We start from the raw sequence: 24163 nt of genomic DNA on the forward strand, positions 1-24163 counted from the left end.
AAACAAAGGAAAATGTTCAAAGGTGACAAAATTAAAAAAATGTTTCAATTTTCCTTAATGACAAGACAAGGTATTTCAGCCTTGAAAAATCTGGCATTACAGGAGGCCATATAAAAGCTGACCCAGGAAAGATAGGATACAATCAAGATGTAAATGTAGCTACCTTTCCTTAAGTAATCGGTCAGATCTTTGAGGAACTATTATTACCAGGTCTCTATTCATCTTGACAATCTATAGTGAATAAATTCTTTCCTCATTTCAACAGGTTCTACATATGTACATGTGAACTTGTGTACATGGACAAGGATAAAAAGGTAGGTGACTAGTCCATGTGAACAAGATAACAGAATCTTCTTCCTGACCCTGTCAATATTCCAGGAAGAAGTTGTGTAGATCATTAATATGTGATAAGCTGAGCAACACTTGAAGGTGTGTAATGAAGCCTGAAAAGTTACCCTTGTCAAGCTTTTATGTAATACTAAACAAATGAAAGAAAGTATCACATAAAACTTACCCAATGCTAATTCCCTCTGAATTTTTGGGTATTACAACATTTGTACATCCAGGAAATTCTGCCTTCAAGGTTTCTTCTTTGATATCTGGTGGAATGTTTTTAGCAAACAGTGACTTCTTCTTTGTTTCCACTGTAAAAATATTGAATGCAAAGCATACAGTGTGACATTTTATGCATGGCTAATAAACCAGTGTTTTGACTGGTGCCAGCAACCACTGGATACAAACGGAGTTCAGCTCTGGTTCAATGGAACAGTTTGGAAGTTCTTAAGTAGAATACCCACAATATGAATGACATCTGCATGATTCTTCACATCTAAATTGATGAACTACTGAGAAATCTTTTTGCATGTGGGATGAGCTACTACCTATTCAGGGTCAAAATTTGCCCACAGTCCAGTAGATATTAGAATGCTGGATCTTGACTACCATTATGTTAAATTCAGGTAATCCAGCGGGCAAATACATGATACCATGCCCAGAATACATTTTTTTGAAAATGTAAAAAAAATTTCACACAGAAAAATATTTATAACTTGTAACAAGGAAGAAAAAGAAGTCTTAAAACTAACAATTTCATTTTTACATGCCCCAGCTGGACATACAAATTTAAGGAGGGTTACCCAGTTCTGTTGCTGGTAACCTGCTGGGGTACAAACTAATTTTAAAATTGATTGGATTCTGCAATCATTATTTGGATGTACAGGTAGACTTGAATTGTTGCCTTCTATACTTGCTTGAGTAATTTATAAGACAGGTTGTATGAACAGCATATAGCATGGACATAAATCATCTCACTGAAGAACGCCTGCTCCAGACCAATTTTGGAAAACCAAGGGTCATCATGTACTTTATTTTTCATATAAGATGAAAATGGAACAACTCAGTGCATGTACACAAGCAGTGTTTCCTGCACTGTGTCAATGATATAAATACAGACATGATGTCTCATCATGGCTATATCAGAATAATTACCTTGCCATGGCAATCTCAGCAGAGATTTTGGTTTTATAACTGAATACAACATGATCTTCAGCAAATTAACAGGTTACATAGGCTGACTTGAACATTCTACAAGTAACAGTCCAAAAGTATCACAAGCAGTTAGCAAGTTCCTCCAAAATGCATGGTTTTGCCTCTTAGCCAGTTACATAAAAGTGTTCTGACAAGAGGAAACTGACATTTTAAAACCAGCAAATAGTTTATATCATCAAGACAACAGACATGTTCTTCTGCTCTCTTTTATCAGGGTATTTCTCCAAAGCAAGCTCATCCATTCCTTGTTGCAACTTAATTAGCCACAATCAAACCATTGCTTAACAATTCCTCTGACTACCACAAAACTAGGCAATCACAATGGAGAAATACTGTTGGTGGTTTTGTAGGTAATTGTCTTTTTTTTAAAATATCCTCCAATTTAATGGTGCTGTACCTTGGATTAGAGTAGTTTCATATGTCCTAACTGGATTTGTGTGACCATGTCATGCTTGGCAAAAGATCAGTGGAAAACATAGTTTCAAAAGTGGTGTCGAGTAAAACATACAACAGGACTTCTGTATTGACTGCATGGGTTTGTACATAACATAATTGGAGAATATACTGAGAGACTATGGCATACGAGGAATATCTCAATTTTAATAAACAAACTCCTCCAGACTTTAAGCTCCTTCAGTTAGAAATCATTTGCACTTAAAAATCCTTATAAATGAAAAAGGAAAATTTGAATTTCCCTGCCTCACTATACAACATGCATATATTAGAATGCTTTCAACACATAAAGAATCCAAAGTATCATAGGCATCAATAAAAATGTTTGATACCAAAGGTGTACAAGTTTGATCTGGATAAATTTTGCTTATATCAAACATTTAATAAATAAAGCTGCAGATGACCCGGTGTGAAATGATTTATGGAATCAGCTAATAGAATGTCATCATGTTTGTCCTTAACACTGAAAAAAACATAGTCCATGTTGTCCAAAATAAAATCTGATCAACTAACTGCAGAATTCTGAAGATGTTATATGTTCCTTGTCTATGAACAAAAGGCAATAAAAATGTTCTGGAACAACATGTTATCATTTGTGCTTTTCTGCATTGGAAAAGGATGTCGTAACTCTTTTGCACTCGATGTCCATCTGAAACTGTCAACTAAAATAGTTATCAAAGATCCCTATTTTCTTCTTTAAAGTTTATCAATTATGTCAAAATATCAGTTATTTGGACTATTTTTCAGCTGTCTTGTGGCAAACAGTATTGGCAGAATACCAGATATTTTATTTATGATTTACATCATACAATTTAAATGACATTAGAGGCTTGTAGAGTGCTGGTTCCCTTATGTTATAGTTTGATCTATTTTTAACAAGAAATTGCAATAATTTTAATATATTATTTAGACATGAAAAGTGGAATGTATTCTATTAAACCTTAAAAGAAGTTTGAGTAACAAAGTTAGGTCCTAAAGGTACAATGTTTTCTTGCATCACCTTTAAATAACATGGATTTTCCAAATCTAACATGTGCCTCTACATGTTCTTGCAATTCTCTCTATTAACTGTAAAGCTAACATTTTCTCAGTTCTTTTTCTTTCACAATATTTGTGAGCAAATAGGCTTTTGTAAAACCTCATACCAAAAAATAGATTTTGATAGTACTGCCAAAAGGAGAAAAGCAATAAACTATCACTAAAATGTGATAAAATCAGAGGTACAAATTTGGGCACGAAAGTAAGCCTGACAAAATTATACAATGTCATTTTATCTTTTCTAAATGCAAAGATCACGACTCTATTACTTTAGTACCAGATAAATTTGAACTCAATATGCCTTCAAGTTCTTAAGTAAAACACAAACCATTTGCTCTTCTCATCTCTTGTATCTGCCTCCTTCTCTCCTGCCTTAGTCTGATTCTGGATGCACATTCTATAAAACAAACAGGGCATTGTATGTCAAAATATTAAAAACAGGTACATGTACATACGTAGATATTATGATTTCTTGATGACCCAGTCTAATGTATACTACTTATAATGTACATATTCTATTATCTGTCCATTCTCATACCCATCATGGTCTTGGTCTCACACCCTGATGGATAATCAAAGTTCACTGTACAAGTCACACAGGTCTTGTAGGCATTCAACACTGAATACTTCAGTAATGGGTATATTGTTTAGAATTTGATTCTACATACCTTTAAGTGGCAATATTCACTTCATTTGGATTCTTATATATCCACATTCCTTTGGAAGGTCATTATTTAGACACCTCAAAAAGTGCATATGGCAAAAACAATGTTAAAGTAGGTAGAATTTTTGGACGAAATGAATCAAAAGGTGTGATCCAGTAGAATCTGGATTGAATGTTATGCACTGTGATGTCATAATGAAAGCTATGCATAATGATAAATAAATCTGTACTACCCTATACTGTGATGATTCCACTTGGTGTGCTCTTTTCTTGACCAAAGTTTAGTACATGAACACCAGTGTTTGGTTGTTTATTTAAAACATAAAATTGTAGAAACATTCCTCCATTCATAGAAATGACTGACATATTTTTGATGTCCAATGGGCATCATTTGTGTTGATCTTAAATCCTAGAAGACAAGATGCTTCTTGTTAAATCTGATCAAATTCTGTTGTTGGGTTTAACGCCATTTTCAGCACATGATAGGCAGCCAGTATTAATGATGGAGGAAGAACCCGGAAAAACCCAGGGAAGAACCAACAACCCACGAGAAGCTACTGGCAAGCTTTCTCACATACCCACATTGGCAGAATCCTAGACTCAATCCCACACAGACAGAGGTGAGATGGCAGTGATCAGTAATGGAGAGCGCTTCAGACCACTCTGCCACTCGGGGCCCCCGATCAAATTCTGTAAAATTGTTTTTGTTGTGTATGTTTTAAAGTCAAGGTCTTTGTATTTTAAATAACAGCTGTCACATTTTGAAGGCAAATTGGCATCAATTGTAAAAATATTAATCCTTGATGCTTTCTGTCAAATGTAACAAAATTCTGCTGAGTGGTTTAATGTGAAATCCTTTAATGGCAGATTAGTATAATTTGTATTAATCTGAAACCTCTATTGCCAGAATATTGTTGTTAATATTCTGTTGAGCAGTTCTTGAGTAAAAGTTGGTAAGCTTTGTTCTATAATTATACATAGTTGCCATATTGGATGGCAGACCAGTATCATCTGTCTGAAAAACCTTAACACCATGATCCTTGATCAACTCTGGTCAAATTTTCCTTAGTGGATTTCAAGAAAATGTTCTTTGAAAATCATTTTTTTCATAGTAATTTCTACCCTACTTGATGGTGAACTGGCATTAATTCAAAAAAATCGAAAACCTTCCATGTCAGAATTCTTTCTCATTAAGTTGGTGAAATTTGTGAAGTAGTTTATGAGAAACAGGAAGTCTTTCTATTTAATTAACAGTGCCATATTTGATAGTGGACCAGAATCATTTTTTGAACACATCTGAAAGGCATTCAGCCAGAATTCTTTCTTCTTCTGTTGTTGTTGTTGTTGTTGTTGTTGTAGGGTTTAATGCCATTTTTCAGCACATGATAGGCTATACATGGCGGCCAGTATTAATGGTGGAGGAAGAACCCGGGAAAACCCCGGAAAGAACCACCGACCCACCAGAAGTTACTGGCAAGCCTTCTTACATACCCACACTGGCTGAATCCGAGACTCGAGATTACGCAGACCGAGGTGAGATGGCAGTGATCCGTAACGGAGAACACTTTAGACCACTCGGCCACCCTGAATTCTTTCTGTAAAATTAGGTCAAATACTGTTGACATGTTCCTGAGAATCTGATCAAATGATTTCTCCAATTTAGTAATGGCAGCCATATGAAAGACAGATCAGTATCAACTTAACAAATTTCAAGAAAGATTACTCTAATAGAGTGCAGATTGGTTAGGTGGTTGAAGAGGTTTTAACAAAATTAGTTTAAACATGATCGTAACAGGTTAGAAAACATTACACTGCAATGCTCTGAAACCTTTAGCTTATAAATTACCTTCAGTAATTTTGAGAAATTCTTCAGGGAAAGTGACACTCAAATCCCTGTTGTTAATACGAAGATTCCTCAGTTTATTATAGGTCTTCATCAAGTATGCATCATTGTAGAACATATACGGTATCTTCACAAATCTGAAAAGGAAAGCAATTGTTTAAATTATATAACCAAATACAACACTGTCGGTTTAAGGAATTGCCAAATTCTCCTTCTCCTGAAAAAAATGAGACTTTTATGTGAAAAACATGAGTCACTTGATGGGACTGATCCTTTCCTGGCTGAAAAAGAATTTCCAGATATCCAGGACAAGCCAGTTCCTTCCTTTTAACATCTGAGTATTGAAAACATCTCTGAAATTCTTTTAAAAATAACAAGATTTACAAAAATTAGCTGCTATGGAGGTCAGATTGGCACCATTTTCATTTAGGACCAACAAGACATTATTCTGAACCAAACAAAACTTCATCTGAATAATTCTGGTGGAGTCACACTAACCAGTTTCAAGATGGCTGACATGGTGGCCATGTTGGTTATCAGATTGGCACAATTTTCCATTTCAAACAAGCTAGATATCATAAGTCTTATCAATATGATCAACCATTCATTCAGGAGTAGTGATAAGATTTTCAGGACATCCACTGTGGTGGAGGACATACTGGATGTTTAAGCAGCGCCATATTCATTTAGGTCCAACTTGATTGCATAAGATGTATTAATCCCCCCCACCACCAATCATGTTCATAAGATCATGCATTCAGAAGGAGTAGCAATAACAAAAGTTTCAGTGGCACCCATTTTATTCAAGCCCAACCAGACTCCAAAGAAGTCTTCTGGTAATTACCCCATGCTAATATTGCTTTTTGTTCATGAATAGCAATAACAAGATTTTCAAGATGTCCATATTAGGAGAATTCAGACTTGCACCATTTTAATTTAGCATCAAGTGGACATCATAATAAGTCTTTCAGTGAAAATCTATGTTTATCTGAAGACCCATTCAGGAGCCATGATAACGATTTTCAATATGGCCATTTTGGTTGCCTTACTGGACGTCTGGCAGCAACAATTTCAGTTAGAACTAAGTAGATATCATAGGAAGTTTTTAAATGAAAACCCCATGTTGATATCATCATCCATTCTGAACAATAGAGATAACAAAATTTCAAAAGTGGAAATATATATACAGGCCCAGCTAGATCATGGAATGAATGTAAGAGTGAAGTTTCATGTCAATCCTCACACATAGTTTAGGAGTAGTGATAACAAACTTGTGCTTATGTTTGGGCAGACTACAGACCACTGCATCAGACCATCTGGTTTATGACATTCACCAGTCAGTAAAAAAGAGCGTCGCTTTCAAAACTCTTTTACATTTGGCAACAAATGGAAAACCTAGCAGAGGCTCTGCCTGAGTGAAATATTTGCATAAAATCAAAAAATTTAACCACACGAAACTTTTGGACCTTGAGTTATGTTTACTTTCAATTCAACTAAGCTCTTCTTTGTCAATGAGTGCAATTCTGTGTTCACTTTCTACCCAAGAGGGGATTTCTAACGTAACATCACAATGTTGTGATTGCTGTAACTATCACTTGGAAATGGATAAATTAACTTCATCTTGGCCAAAAAGTACAAGCGTCAATTACATCTTTACCTTCAGCATCAGCAATATTTGAGTAGCAAGTAAATAGTTTGTGTTTGGCATGCAAGTACGGTAATCACAAATTTCAACTGCATAATACTTGTAGCCACTATAAACAAACAGACCTTGTAATTTCACATACTGTAAATACTATTTGCTCAAAAATGGTTATCAGTAATACTGAAGCCAGCATTATATCACTAAGATGTACGCTGGCCAGTTGACACAGTACTGTACAGGCTATATTCATTTTGTTGGAACAGAAACATTCAAGTTGTAGGGGATAAAGAGCTGTTGTCATCAAACTTACTATTCCGTCTTTTTCTGTGCCTTAGTAAAAAGCCAGCTATCAATATATATCTTGATCTGTACAATGAATAAATAACTCTTCCTTCATTCATCTTTTTGAGAATTACATAACTGTTTTTTCTTCAATTAATCCCTCAATACCCATGAAATCAGATGGTCTGCTCCCAAACATGGCTGAGGCAGGGAATTATAAGGCATGGCTAGTTTTCCTGGTGGAAGTTACATTAAACCAGGGGTCTCAATCTCAAACCAGACAGCTCCGGAGGCCTAGTGGTTAGAGCATCCACAGTGGATGCAGGAGGTCGTGGGTTCGATCCCTGGATGAGTCATACCAAAGACTTACAAAAATGGTACTAACAGCTGCCTCGCTTGGCACTTAGCATTAAGAGGTTAGTGTTAGGACTAGTCAGCCTGGTGTCAGGATAATGTGACTGGGCGGGACATCAAGCTACATGTCTGCAGTATGATGCCCAAGTAATAAACATCACTAAAAACTGTCACACTGCAGACATCATAGCAATATGACTGAAAAATTGTTAAAGCTATGTTAATAATCCAAGTCAGACACACACACAAACTAAAACCAACAAGGGTGCCACATAAGGGCATTTTTGATGGTCCAAGTGCCGCACCACCTTTGTTATTTCTTATGATACCTTGTGATGCCAATCATTTTGTGGGTCACAGGATACAGCTCGGCAGGCCGCACGTAGGCAAGTGTTTGAGAACACAGCATTAAACTGTTTACAGAAACCTTGAGGCAATTTCACAGTTTACAAAATTAGGACAATTATCCATGTACCAGTTACAATAATTATTTTATTAAGTCAAAATATTAGATTCTTAGCAGAAAGTCCTGTCCAATTCTTGGGCATTTTAATGTTAGCCAAAACTTCAGCCCAGCTGGATATGTCTGAAACTGATAAATTCCAGATGTCCAATCTTGTAATTGATCAAGAACTTTCATCTCATCATTAAAATAATTGTGGAGGCTTCTGAATTATTTTCACGCCCCTTAGAAAATAAACAAAAGATGACTTATTGTGTTGCACAGGCTTGGGAAATTGAGTGTTTTAGCCTAACTGACCCATACCACAGTGATAATGTCCAATAATTATCATTGCACACAGAACCTAGGTTACTAAATAGTTCCTGTTAACAGGTTATAACTGTTGTTTGCATTTTTTTTATTTAACTAGACTTTGGCTGACACAGCGATTTGATGAAATCTTCTGAGTGTTTTTATGTCAACACCTCCGTTTCCATTTCAAATTTAGAAAATAATGGTCATGAAACAGCAGTAATAGGATCATCAGAAACTCAAAGTGCAGAAAGATGCTTTGCAGATCTACACTTTCAGAATCGCGGTGATGGTGAGGTCATGTTAACATGCTCAAATAAGGGATAGTAGATATACCAAAGGACTACTAAATGTTACTTGGGTAGGGGGATTCTTAATGTAGTTCATACCCCTCATGTTTAGCTCTTTCTTTTTCCTTGCTTAAAAGACCCTCTTCTTTCTTTTCAAAAGTCAATGTATAGCCTTTACTGTAGTTTAGAATATCTCTCATCTGTTCACTGTCCAGGTCCTCCATCCTAATTGGTCCGATGTTCACAGTGATGGTGGCCACTAGGAGAAAAAATATAGTTATTTCAATTTCTGAAACAATTACGAGAGAATCTGTTTAATTAAGTGCAAGAACATTACAGTAATTGACTACTCCCTACTGTCAAAAACAGTTCACAGCTGAAAAGATGAAATGTCCAACACTTTCTCAAACTCTATGGTACTTCTGTACATCATTACAAAAAATATGGATTTTTCCTTCGGTTCATCCAGATGCAATTCTTCATCAGGGTCTATTCTTAAATAATGTTTGACTGCAAAATTCAAATTAATTTCGTAATTTCAATCGCTAAGTTTGCTTACTTTGTTAAACACCTTCCTCAAATGCAGGCAAGAATTTTACCCATTAACTTTTCAATTCTTAAATAGATTCTGTTCACAGGTTCTCAACTGATTTAATATGAAGTACTTTATTATTGTGGTTTTAAAATAATTTTGGTTTGGGCACAAAATATATATTCATGGCCCCATAATTCCAGGAATCAATTTAAAAAAAAAAACAAAAAAAAAACAAAAAAACCAATGACAGTTTTCAACAGACGTGTACCCTCTGGTTTTGATACGTGGAATATAAAAATGACACATTTTTGATGCACGGAAATTTCAATTTGTGTTCAAACAGCAATCTTAATTACACTTAATTCGCTTCGAGCCTTGTTTCTTACAAACTGCAAGAGTAAATTTTTTCTGAGAATGAATTAATGACAAAATGGGCTCTGTTAGCCAATGAAGAAATATACAGAAACACCATATTAAGCAAAAGCATCATGAAAATTTATTTCAAAGATAGAAGTAAAGACTTTTAAAAAAAACCATAAAAAACATGTAGATAATGAGTGATGACAAAAGTACTTTGTCCAGAATAATTCAGAACCTTCCTTCAAAGGTTTCCATTTTGAGGCAAGATCAATTATTTTCAGAAAAAGTTTTCAATATACTGGTCCACTGGTATGGAACAACATTCCCAGTGACATAAGGCAGGCTCCTAGCATTTCATCTTTTCATAAACAATGTCTTAAATGGATGAAATCTTTAGAAAATTGAAAAGTTCTAGTACAAAAAATACTGCCTGCTTTTCTATAATTTTGCATCATTTTCCTACCTGCATTTTTTAATGCAGGATGATATTTTATGTTTTATATGTTTATGTTTTCACTGATGCCTATGCATGTGTTCTGGGCTTGATACTTCGAATTTTAAAATTACTTAATTATTTAGTGTCAAGCCAGAGTCTTCACATCATGTTGTATATACTGTATATATTGTACATAACAGATAGAAGGCCTCAAGGTAGATTAGTTCTGTAACTAACTGAGTTACGTTCTCTAAATAAAGTCTTTATTATTATTATTATTATTATGATGATGTATACTATGCCCAGAGGAAGAGTCTCACTAAATCAATCAGACATAACACAGGGCACTTGGAGTCAAGAAGTAACACCTTGTGGCAAAGGAGGGGTTATGTGTATACTTGGAATTCCAGCAGAAAGGTGAGAGTGTTGGTCTTTCCTGGACGGTTTAAACAATACACCTCTAGTCCTCCTGGCTGATGCTAAACAATGAGATTGCTGCAAGTTCATGAGCTGCAACATCAGCTCTACTCTGGGTCTGGAAGTCAAAGAAGGCATAAAGGGCCAATTCCCTAGAACTGGTGGGACCAATTAAATCGCTTTCATAGCCTGAAACCCATAGGCAGACAGTGGGGAAAAGGGGCAGTGACTTGGCCCAACCCCATCTAACAAATCAAGAGAAATGTGTATGATCACGATGACAATGAACAGTGAACAGCAACTGGTATGATCTGCCTGGTCACCAGTCAATGGCCAGTCTCACTATTCTTCCAATCCATAACTGTGAGGGGTGCAGTTCTGCTCCTGCTTCATGAGATGGTGCAACATGCTACCCAATATTTGAGGTGCGGTGCTTCTCCACTATCACAAGAGTGTTCAACATGCACCTTTGAATGTGTGGAGCACTCACTTGCTTCATCTGAACTCAGAAGTCCCCAGCCTATTTCTGTGATTCCCTGGCATAAACTCGCATGTCCCTGACATTCAACAGGATAAAATGGAAAATGAAATACAATATAATCATCTTTAATTAATATCTGGATTCAATTCTCAGCCTCATAAGATGACATTCAAGAGAAACTATTCTTCAGCAATTGTCCAAAAAACTTACTGCACTCTACTATCTGCAAACACATTTTTCAAATATGTTCATTTCTTTGCATTTTACTGTTCTGTCACTTACTGAAGTCTTCACTTACTGAAGTCTTCAATTACAGAAAGCCCTTGATTATTCTGATTAATTTATTCACTCTTTCATTCTACAGAACTGTGCTGCTTTTGCAGTCATCATTTTCAGACCAGTTTTTGTCAACAGCATAGGGACTATGTCTTTTCTGCATAGCACTGCAATCCTTAGCAATTATATAACCCAGATTAAATTTATAATTTGCATTCCACCCCTTTTATACCACTCACAAATTGCTTTTAATGTACCATCGAGGGGTGAAACGATACACCTGTGCCGTGTATCGATACACACAAACTTGATGGTCTTTCCATCTTTGGAAGGTAGGTGGTGCCCTTCCATGTATGTTGACATTCTCTGTTAAATTTCCATTATGCTGACTAGAGATAAACATATAGTTACAATATATTTATATGCATTCTCATTGATGAGAAGATAACCAAATAATTTCAAACAGACAACCTGTTGGTGGCAGCAAGTTTTATCCAGTGTTTTAGGCCATTTAATGGTGCCTCCATTTAGTTCTCCTAGTTTTGTACAACATGAATGATTTGAAAACATCTTATTACCAATTTTATGTCTTAAGTTACACTTGAAAGACATTACAATGTTATCTTCAAAACAGAAGAAATAATGCAATTTCCTCGTGAAAAGAAAATCTCATCTAGAACAAATCCAGGCATGGGAATAAGGTTGAATACCAACACAACCTAACACATTTTATTTCCTGCAGATGCAAAATACTGCATCCACAGGTACTAGTATTTATTAGTGAAGAAGGAAAACTAATGACTATACCAAGTCCTATTCTACAATTTTCTTTTAACATACAGAAAGTGATAAACTTGAGCAAATTGAAATCTGACCCTTCACTCATTCTATGCTAATTTCATTTATTCCATCAGCACCTTTATTCACTGGTCAAATATCTCTGCATAAAAAAGAGAAACTCCAAATTTGTTTCCATGTGCAATTTAAGGAGAGATGATAGGATTTTATCTTAACAGAGACCTCCCCCATTATCAAAGAAAATAAGGGAGGAAGAAATGGTCATAGGTCAAGATTTATTTAAACTTCAATATGTCTCTTTCTTCCTGTTCCACTTTGTTAAAACTCTACTGAAATCAACATCTTTGACAGATGTCACCTCTAGTTGTATAAGCATTAATCTGTTAATTCTGAGCATAATCTACTCCTTTTCTTTGTATAATATTGTTCTGTGCTTCTTTCTGAAGGGACATATACACAGCTAGCTTTGTCAGCTTGAATATGTTGGGAAACTGATCTTTGTGGCTGTTATGTACAATTTTCTAGAGATCACAGACATTATCTTTTGGATACATCTGCTCCAAAATAGGATTTTTCACTAATATAAACTTTCTTTGTTAAATGAGTAGTTTACTGACTAACAGGGCTCGAAATAAGCGGTAGTCTGCTAGCCTGAGGCTAGCAGATTTCCTGTCGGACCAGTAACTTTCATAATGTTAATAGTCCGATGGGCTAGTAAGTTTCGGTTATCAATAGTCTGCATTTGTTTACGCCATTCCCTAATAAAGACTTGACTTAGCAGATGTTCTGCAGAATCAAAGTAGTGACCATTGTAAACACAGTCATAAAATATTAGCATGAGAAGATGAAGTCAATTTCTGCCTCGGAAAGGTGCATTTCTATAACAAAAATCCATCCGATTTTGTGCATTTCACTTAACAGTGCAAATTATGGTCCTGTCATTAACATAGAAAGTTTGGTAATTGATCCTAATTAATCTGATAACGAATTAAATGAAAAAATGACATGGTATCACACTTTATTCACTCGACCACACTAACTGGAAAGTGGTATACCACATAAAAGAACACAGCAAAAACTATTCAAAGAAATTAGTTTGCATGTTTTTTTGCTTAAGGTTCTTTTTTTTGCTCGCTACCCAAACGCTCTAACAGTCACAAACAGGAAACTACATATTTTACATTTCCATCGAAATAATTATAATAATTAGATCAATTTATTACGATTACGTTACTGACACATCCTTTCCATACAACTACTTCTTCTATGATGATCAGAATAGTTTTTAATTTTTCCATTACAAGAATGAACAAATAATTGAATACATGTGGAGATATCCAAGCAGAATGCTGTACATTTGTTGGGAACTGAAATCTCTGAGCATGGGCATCTAAGATTTGAAAATGTTCCACCTTATTAATAACTTCAACAATACATTGAAGTTCGATTAATTAGAAACAATTACCAAACTTACGACTTATGATACCGTAATTGGAGCTGTTAAATACAACGCGCTGAGTGTCAGATAGCTTCGTTTGATGGGAACACACACTTTCCAAGCTAAAACTAACACTATCTTCTGATGCTAATATTTTATAACAGTGTTTACAATAGCCACTGCTTTGATCATGCAGAACAGCCGCTGAAGTTAAGTCTTTGTTAGACAGAGGCCATTTGATTGTGGGAGGGGGCAAAGGCACATGTTTTGAAATGTGTTTCTTGCTCTTTCCTTTATAAAGGACACTGTGCCGTACCTTTTCTTGCTTTAAATAATTTGCATCAGCTATACTATAACATCTCATATTTTAAAACAAGGCACAATTCCCTCCTTATAAGACAGGCAAAATGTGGCATTTGATAGAAGGTGTTCAGCCACCAGAAAAAAAGCAAAAGTTGAATGAGAATGATGAGGAATAATTCTTATGATAGGGAAAAGCGTAATGGAAAATTTCAGAACAAATGGACAAAAGACAAGGAATGGCTGAATTATTACGAGGAAAGGAGCATTATGTGGTGTAACTGGTGTATACAATTCGCAGAAACAAACACACAGAACACATCCAGTTTTGTTGCAGGTTGTTTGAACTTTAAAACTGAATCGGTTAACATACATGAAAGTTGTATGACATTATTTTGTGAACAGGACTACTAAAGATTAGGCAGGACTAGCAAATTTCTCAATATACTAGTCCTTCTGGCTACAAAGAAATTTGTGTTAAATTCGAGCCCTGGACTAATATGCCAAATTTTGTATTTGTTCCATAATGCTGCAAAAGGGTATTTACTCCATCAATGCTTGTGCAGAGAGAGATATTAAAATAAATATCTTTACTTCTTAATTGCATTTGTAACACTTATTTTATTCAATTTATCTTAATCCTGATATGGATATATGGTTTTGTAGCATATGATCTGCAGGCTGAATTTGATTAATTAAAAAAGAGAAAATTGCATTATACTTTTAAATTGTTTGTATTTTAATTAGGCTCAGTATTCTGCCCTATGTACATTTAATTTCAAAATACCACTGAAAGGATCATGACCAGAGCTGCCAACCCTCCAGACTTGCAATTAGTGAAAAGTGGGATAAAAATTAGTGAATTTTGAACGCAATTAATGAAAAATTATATCATGACACTAACTCCATCCACTTCGATGGTCAGTACTACATCATAAGAAAATCCCAAAATAAAAATAAAGCATAATATTTACTGATGTACACAAACTTCACGCTATTTGTCATGATATGATGCTGTGGCAGTCTTGAACTTCCTCAATCATGCTATAGTAAATTTGTTTTCAAAACTGTTTGGGTCCTTGCCTGCTAGTTAATCTTGGTGACTAAAATTGCTGCAAATTTTCAGCACCTAAGGAGGCACTTAAAGTTTGCCTTATTTTTCCTCACAATAGGAAATAATCTTTCACTGTCACTGTTGCTGATCTTCAACCGAGAAAGACTGGTTATGTTCAACAAGAAAGCTACAAACAATGCTTCAGCACTGGTAGAATACAGGACTTGAGTAGGTGGCTTAAAGCACTCCAAAACTGAAATCTGCTGGGGTGCTATAGCGGTGTGCTGTTTCACATCATACTGCCACATACCTCCAATGCCTCGTTTTATTACTTACAATTTATCTTTCATACATGTACTTATAATCGGCGCATGTGCGGAAAACTGTGAACTCAAGCAAATTATGATATATGCTAATCTTTCAATCTAAAAAATTCCAACACGCAAAAAAGCTGTCTTCATGTAGTTTCCCAATCTCCATGTACTTTTAGTTACAAATGTGCTTCATCACATCATCTCTGCCACCACGCCCAAAGCTAAAATTGGTGGCACACTGTAAAAAAAGCAAAAAGCATGATGTATATCAGTATTTGATGGCTGAATGCATGGCAAATGTTTGGTATTTTCCAAAGTAAAAGTCACGTTTTGTGCAATTCATTTCTTTGTCGCTGGAAACGTTTTAAAGATGTGATGCTGAACAGTAATTCAAATCAGTGTTGGCAGCACATGCAAGGAGAAAACTTCCGGTTAGGCCCTGGTTTCTTTCAAAAGCATTTATAAAACTACTCTTATACATATAGATTAAAATATGCTAAAATGCCAACAGTTCCAATTGGCTATAGTTCTACTAGTATCGCAAACAGTAGTGCCAAACCATTTCGGCAAAGGCCGATATCACGACTAGTACTTAATTGGAAAATTTAAAATAAATGAGAATTGGGGAATTTGTGATATTTTGGCATGTGGCATGAATCCTGTAGAAAGTCATGAAATACATGCCAAAATCGTAAGGGTTGGCAGCTATGCGTGCTGTCTACTTTTGTCTATCCAGCATGTATATCTGACTCGAATTTAACACCATTTCGGACTCAAAATCACTCACTGGTGTCTCCATTAACACTTCCCCAGCTCAACTAATCTGATATACTTCATAAATTTAAAAATTATTGTCATCATCACTATCATCAGCAAGTATTTGGCAAACGAAATCGTAATGAACCATGCCAGGAATAAAACATTTTGGGTTTCTAGGTAGCCCATATTTTAAATACACATCTGTAAACCTTTCTTCACGAATGTTCAAAATAAGCTATAATTTTTATTCCTGGACATGTTTTAATCAAATTTAGTTTCACTACCATTCAGGTCATGCTTGAAGAACCCAGATGTAGAAAAATATGTCTTGACAACAGTTAAAAAAAAAATTAATCTTCACCAAAGCACATTTTCATATGTGGGACTTTCAATGAATTTGTGAGTTCACGCATTTTACTGTTTCCCAAGCACATGATTTCATACAAATTGTGCATGATTCATGCAACGGCACACCTTGACAGCATCTCTACTTAAGTCTTGACATATCTAATGACTTCCTTGCGAAGTCTCTCTGTTGCTCTGCCAATATTACCTGTTTGTCAGGCAGAGAATGAACTACATTGATTTCTGATTGGTGGTTATTATTTAACCTGGAGTGGAACAGCCAATAACCACAAATGAGAATTCAATGTAACATATTTCAATGCGCAACACACCATTAGTGTAGCTTTCAAATCAACCAAAGGAGGCAAAATACAATTCAAGGTAGAAACTTTGTGTGAAAGTTGTTATTAAATGATGAGTCAAGTACTTCATTCATGGAACGTTTTAAATGTATAGTATGTATATGCTGAACATTCTGGGTTAAGATAATGAACATGAAATGGGGGGGGGGGGGTCAGATTATAAACCATGTCACTTGTGTTCACTTGTAGATGGCGAGTGAGTATTCTCAAAAAATCTGTTTGTTCTCACTTATAAACACAAGTGCCTGTGACTGCAAATGCTGTTTCAGATGGTTATAATTTTACAGAATCACAAGGCAACTAATAATAATTATTCATGAATGCTGAAGACTAAAATAACATGCATGCGGTAAGTATCATTTTGTATCAATTCTCTATCTGCTGTATCGATGTATTGTTTCAGCAAAAGTACTGATGCATCAATTATTCATTTTGCCTCTAGTACTATATGATTCTATTGTTTTATAACATTAAAACTGCCTCTAGTACTATATGATTCTATTGTTTTATAACATTAAAACTGCCACTCCCACTCAGATCTCAAAGTTCACACATTAGTAGTTTTGCCATCATTTTGCTGTTTTCACATGTGCTATTACTTTCATCCATGTTTTTGCCTTTTATGTGTGTCTTTTGGATTTTTAACATAGCTTTAACAATTTTTCAGTCATATCTCTATGATATATGAAGTTTATAGTGATGTCTACTACTGAAGCATCATGCCGCAGACATGCAGCATTATGTCCCACCCAGTCATATTATCCTGACACCAGGCTGACCAGTCCTAACAATAACCTACTTATTCTGATCAAAAAGTGAGGCAGCTGCAAGTACAATTTTTTAAATAAGTCTATGGTATAATTTTGGCTGGGGTTCGAACATGCGACCTCCCACATCCAAGATGGATGCTCTAACCTATAGGTCACCAGAGGGGTAATTTTTTTGTGCCTTTTATTAACATTAGTGTCATTTTCATCCAAATCCAAGTTGAGTTTAAACTGCTGTTTTCACATGTTCCCACTTTCAACTATTTGTTTTGCAGTTTATTAATATTAGTGTAATTTTCATCACAAGACCATTTGCCAAACATGACGGATGACAACAGAATCTGCCAACTCAAATTACGAGTCAGGTACTTTCCTTCTCTTTTTCAAAAAGAGTCTGCTGATACTGTAGTGCCCTAGTCTAAATCACATGCATGAAAGTAGCAATTATTTCTTATTACTGCATATTAATGACTGGACAGTAATGTCCAACACAAAATCTCAGAGAGCTTTGATTGCTTTCAGAATTTATATTATTCATCATTACCAATTTAAGCAGCATTAAAACAGCAGTTGGCATTGTTTATTTGCCAAACAATCAAAGGTGCTTATAAACATATTCAAATGAAAAACCATTTCTTTTAAATCATCACAACAGAGAAGAATTAACTTTTAATCTGATGGACTTAGGTCTATTTCCCCAAGTCAAACCATTTCACAGATCATCCATGTATGACCAAAAATATAAAAAGGGAGTGTCATGGAGGAAATATCTTTGCCCTGAAAGCTTAGATCCCCATGACCCTTGACTGATACCTAAGGCCGAGATAGATTCAAAACGATACTTACCTCATAAAAGTGACGTTTAATCTTTGACTTCCATGAATTATTATTAGGTGCTTACCTCTTCATTATTTTTGTGTATTGATATTTGTCATAACATAGGATGTATATCTCAATAAAGCTGACTGTTTTACCCTACTTAATATGTAATTCACCAGCCAACGTAAAATAACTACTTTTGAAGAAACATAAGGACCATTTATGTACAATATGACCATATCTCAACATGTCACTCTTGAATCAAGACTCAACAAACTTTCTGCACAGAGCACAGAGGCTGCCATATGAAATCATAATTTTTTTTGCATTTCTGGAAACAAGCTAACAAAATTACTTTACAAAGGATAATATCTGTTAATAAAATATAAATAAGAAAAGGATTTTCCTGAAGGTCAACAGTTTTAAGTTCAAGCGCCATCTTTGGGCAGGCCTACCAGGTTCTCTTCCTGGTAGCACACATCTGATTTGAAAATTTGTCAAACACTGAAAATGCTTACATAGTGTGCGCTCTTGTCTTTCTGGTTGGCCTTCCTTATCTTCATCCATTTTTTCATTTTCCTTAGCCAACTCTTTCTCTTTTTTTGTTTCCATGGATTCATCCAGTTCATCACCATCATCATCTTCATCCACCACCATCCATTCTTCAACTTTACTTCCATTTTCTTCTTCTCCACTCTCTTCATTGTTTCCTTTACTTTCCTGTTGTTTTCCCACTTCATCTGACAAGACCTTTTCATTTAACACTGCCTCGTGTAAGACTTGCTCTTTATTTTCTTGAGGTGAAGTAGCATTTGTACTCTCCACATTTTCCTCATTTTTCAATTCCACTGAATTTACTTGTACACTCTCGGTCTCCAAAGACTCTCCAGATTCAGGTGCTTCTACTTTGATAGTAGATGCCTCCTCTGCCATTTTGCTGCTATTTATGTCAGACCTAATATTCAGAGTTGACTGAACAGGGGATCTGTGATCTGCAGATTATCTTCAATTTCTGGGAAGACCTGGGAAGAAAATCAAGACACAAATTGTATTGATCCATATTTTGATGTTCTAACACATAGTAGACATGACGAAGGACCATGCAGAAAGAAAGAACATAAATGGAATCACTACATAATTCAATAGCCCCTCAAAGAGACTGACACTCTACTGGCTTTAAAACATTTCTAGGAATATAACATGGTTACCAATACTTTCTTGGACTAGTTTATATACCCCACAAGGTCAAATGGAATTACATCACAAATATTGGGAGTGCAAACTGAAGAAATCAAATAGAAGCAATGCACTGGAATAAACAAAATAACATGCATCACAAAACAGTGCTCAACACTCCCATAGCCCGATGCCACTCTAATTTTAGTTTTGGCCCATATTGTATTCAGGGTGCGGTGCCCGTTGGGGTTGGCGAAGAAGAAAGAAAATAGTTTACCTGAGGAAACTGTAATCGTGCTGATGAAATGAGTACATGTTATTTCAAAATGTTGGCATACATGCCATAACTAAATCAGATTACCACTGTCCTGCATGAAATCAAAATCTGATTTGAATCAAATGGAAGCTTTGCTAAAATTACGATTTTGTACTCCCAAACCCCTTGACAGTTGTGTTTCAAGAAAACGCAATTTTCCGTAATCTTAATTTTAAAAAAAAACAGCCTATGCCTTTTACAAATAATATGCATAAACAGTAATCTGTAATGATTGGAACTGATATAAAACTAACCCATGGGCAGTTTAAATAGCGGCAATTAAAGGAAAACAGGTCAGGTATAAAATCAAAGTTTCATATTAAATGGCTGAAAATAGCTAGTGAGATGTGTTGAAGGCTGCAGTGGGTGAACACATTGTGCTAATTTGCAAAGGTAGGATCAGGAAGTGGAACAATCCATTATAGATACATCAAAGAGATGATAGATATGTGTACAAGAACAAAAGTTATTACATATTATTGCCTTGAATGAGAATGTTTAAGCCACTATGTATTATATTTTTGACAAGTTTGTGAACAGTGGTAATGTTTCTTTAAAGTCGGATTTTACAGCTTATATAGAATGCAAAGCATGATCATTTCAGTTATCAGAATAGTGTTAAAGTGCAATTCATTTTTATTAAATTTATATTCAAATTGCACCTATTGCAACGTTGTGTGACAATATTAAAAGGGGGTCATTTTGGGCATGTGGAAATTGGAGTGCCTGTCAACTTTTCAAAAGCCAAATAGGGAGAATAGCAATTAAAATAGTGAGATCTGGATCTAAAATGGGGAGGTTTTAACATGGCTTTGTTTAAGTACCAGCTTCATTAAATACTGACCAATCTTCAAGGTCCAATAAAGGCGAATTTCTCAAAGGACGCACCAGAGGCGGCTGCAGAAACTTTTTTTTTGGAGGGCACATAATGGTGAGCCATGAAATTTTATGGATGTAGGCATGTAACAGTTTACTAAAAAAAATATTTACTCTGAATTGGTTCATTGGGGTCACATATACTGTGTAGTGTAGTTTGTTTTATTCCTCCTTTTAATTCAATCATGGTAATTAACGTTTACATATACGGTAGAGGAATCCTGGGCGTTTACTGGCCAAGTTTCTTTGACGGAAATGGAGATTCAATTTGTTTGCTGAGAAAATTACACACAGCATTCCAGTGATCAGTCATGGGATTGTTGTTGTTGTTGTTCTAGAATTTAACGCCATTTTTCAGCACAAGATAGGCTATACATGGCGGCCAGTATAACTGGTGGAGGAAGAACCCTGGAAAACCCAGGGAAGAACCACCGACCCACGGGAAGCTACTGGCAGGCTTTCCCACATACCCATGCTAGCCGAGCCTTGGACTCGAACCCACGCAGACACAGGTGAGATGGCAGTGATCCATAACGGAGAGCGCTTTAGACCACTCGGCCACTCGAGGTCCTGATAAATTTATAAATAGTAATAAATTTGATACCAATGTTTAGCTCAGGCATTCAACATTGTATACATATCCGAAGCTGGGCTTACTATTATGCCTTTAAGGAATGCCAGACCACTTTTTCCATGCTAATGCTTAATGTGGTCATGATCGCACCCACTTACTATTCAACAAGGCGCTGAATGGAATACTGTCTTCTCATTGGCCAACTGAAAATAAGTTATAAACAAATGCAGGACGTCATTTTCTTTTAACCAATGAGAGAACATTATTCCATTCAGCAGGATTTCACTTGCATATTAAGTATCATCTTCTGGCTTGCACACATGCACTAGACCCCTCAACTGAAATCAAAGTAATTTCAAACAAATTTCTGGTAATTACACATAAAATCCTTGAAGCTATGTAGTGTTAATTGATTGTGCTTCAAAGCTATGTTAAAATTAAAGCAGAGAAGAAGCTAGTAATATGGAAATCAAGTTTCTGAAATTGTCAAAACAACTGGAATCCTCAATTCCAGCAGGTTTTTGGAACTTAATGTGACTGCACTACGAGTTTAAGGTATCAAGAGTTTATACTGGATGTCAATTTTATAATGCCAATGAAAAATGTAAGAAACGGCGTAATAGAATACCCCTGAGAGGCCAGTTAACGTGGACATGAAAGTGAGGATGTTTTTTTTTGTGCGGTAAGAGTTGTATCCCTTGTTGGTTTATGCTATCAATAAAGTACATCACGTAAAAATCATGACGGGAGCTTAAGAAGGCACAAAAAGGCTTCATAAGTACCCACAACAATGAAAAGGTTAATTTATTATTATAGATGAATGTTCACAAAACATTTCTATATAACCATATCTAATAACTATGCAAATTTCAGCTTGTACTTGGCACGAGTAAAGATTTTGCAAAATGTGACCAAAGACCAATGTTAAAAATAGTGGACGGTGCATGTTAGAATGCGTGCTGTGCATTTATTTAAAAAGAATACTATCATAAAGATGAGTCCGTTTTATTTTTCAATTCTGTGCACTCAATTATGCAGAAATTACTCATATTTTTATACATTCTTTAATACAACAAATAAACCATCCCCTGTTGCTTCCAGTAGCGGTTGAATTACGCTGTATATTTACTGAATTAAGACCGACGTATTGCATATGGGAAACAAAGAAAGCTTAATTAATCATCACCAGAGGTCAAAGAACGTTATATAGAGATCGTGAATTTTTCTTACCTTATAATGAAAGCGTAACTATTTCATTACCTTCTTTCAATATCAATATTTTACAGCCCTGCTCGGATCGAAAAGGAGGCTTTATTTTGTACTTCCGGTCTCTGCTAAAATTTAAGTAGAACGCAAGTCACAAGTGTTATTCCAGACAACATTTTCAAGGACAAAAAAAAAATAGTCGCTATCTATTACACTGGTCTACAGTCAAAATGCTTCTGAAATACATGTAGTCAAAATTTACTAATTATGGGTCACTGAGAACGAAAATTATGCTTAAAATTGTTGATTGGCTCTAGTTTTAAAATATGATACTAGATCAGTATATACGAATCTTGACTTGGAAATGGCGGAGGACAAATGAGTTATAAAGGGAAGGAATCTCAATTTGAACAAGAAATTACTAAACTACATTTTTGACTGGATCTATAAATAAATCTATGACTGTGTTTGGACAGTACTTGCCTTTTAGGCAAAACAATTAACGATGCAATCTGAAGCTGGTATTGTGTCATACATGATCTGACTTGCATCATGTTATTCATAGGAGACCTGGATGATGCAATCATAACTAAGCTTACATCACTCTGCTGAACAAATTGCCCTATATCAGCTCTAGAAATCATACAGTGTCATGCTTTCTTATTTGTCAGTGTTTGATTTTGCAATGGGGCACATTTATATTTAGCCACACTGCGCAGAGATGCATCGTACTTGTGTGAACAATGCAGATAATTTCTGCTACGTCTGTGGTGAAGTGACTTTTGAATCACAAAAGCGCAGTATAACCATTATGGTTAAGAAAGCCTATCACCTTTATCTTGGCTGCAAAATTGGATATCAGGACAAGAGGTGCGCCCCACACATATGCTACAACACTTGTGCAATAAACCTCCGCCAGTGATTGAACAGGAAAAGGAAATATATGCCTTTTGCAGTGGCATTGATTTGGAGAGAGCGAACTGATCATATCAGCAGTTGTTACTTGTGCGTGGTGCCTCCATCTGGGAAAGGTGTGTCAAAGAAGAGAAAGTGGACTGTGTATTATCCAAACATTCCATCAGCTATACGCCCGGAACCCCACGGAGAAGGACTGCCGGTTACTGATGTACCAGGATCATTCTCACATGAGTCAGACGAGGAAGAGGATGAAACTTCTAGTCCTGAACCATAAGTGTCACAGGACCCATATTTTCTCCCATCCTCCTCCTCTGAACCACACCTCATAACACAAGGTGAACTGAATAACCTTCTCAGGGATCTGAAACTAAGAGTAAGGCAGAGCTGTTGGGATTCAGACTATAGCAGTGGAATCTCCTGGCAGGTGGTGTTAGGGTTTCCATGTTCCGTGACCGTCAAAAGGATATTGTCCCGTTCTTCTTCATGGAAGGTGATCTTGTAGCCCTCAATATTGTTCATGATCCAGATGAATGGGGGGATGTTAATCGATTCATCGAAGACGAGTCTTAAATCTTGTTCTGCTACATAATGGCAAACCTGTGAAAACATGAAACGACTTTTGAAGTGCATAAACTAGGACCAACATCAGTAGCACTTTTGTGGCGATTTGAAGGTTCTTGCTCTCTTGCTTGGTCTGCAGACTGGATACAAAAGGTACTGCTGTTTTCTCTGCGAATGGGATAGTCGTGCGAGAGATTTACACTG

The 24163-nt window shown here is 35.8% G+C and overlaps 1 protein-coding gene across 2 annotated transcripts in view; it reads right to left on the minus strand.

The window, feature by feature from the left end:
* The window catches only part of LOC149802598 (uncharacterized), a 64392-nt gene extending 41766 nt beyond the window's left edge, over positions 1–22626 (minus strand). Inside the window, exons 1-6 of one of the 2 annotated variants that reach the window (XM_089951876.1) lie at positions 22535–22626; positions 18851–19354; positions 8971–9130; positions 5550–5683; positions 3368–3436; positions 515–644 (exon numbers count right to left, since the gene is read on the minus strand). In XM_089951876.1, coding sequence (XP_089808002.1) covers positions 515–644; positions 3368–3436; positions 5550–5683; positions 8971–9130; positions 18851–19265 — 908 coding nt within the window. In that variant the 5' untranslated portion in view covers positions 19266–19354; positions 22535–22626. Of the gene's footprint in view, positions 1–514; positions 645–3367; positions 3437–5549; positions 5684–8970; positions 9131–18850; positions 19355–22504 lie in introns of both variants that reach the window. The other variant, XM_089951875.1, reaches the window with a different exon arrangement.
* Between the last annotated feature and the right edge of the window lie 1537 nt (positions 22627–24163).

This window comes from Sinohyriopsis cumingii, chromosome 3 (assembly GCF_028554795.1).
Source record: "Sinohyriopsis cumingii isolate HCF-2022 chromosome 3, ASM2855479v2, whole genome shotgun sequence".
In the NCBI taxonomy this organism is placed as follows: domain Eukaryota; kingdom Metazoa; phylum Mollusca; class Bivalvia; order Unionida; family Unionidae; genus Sinohyriopsis; species Sinohyriopsis cumingii.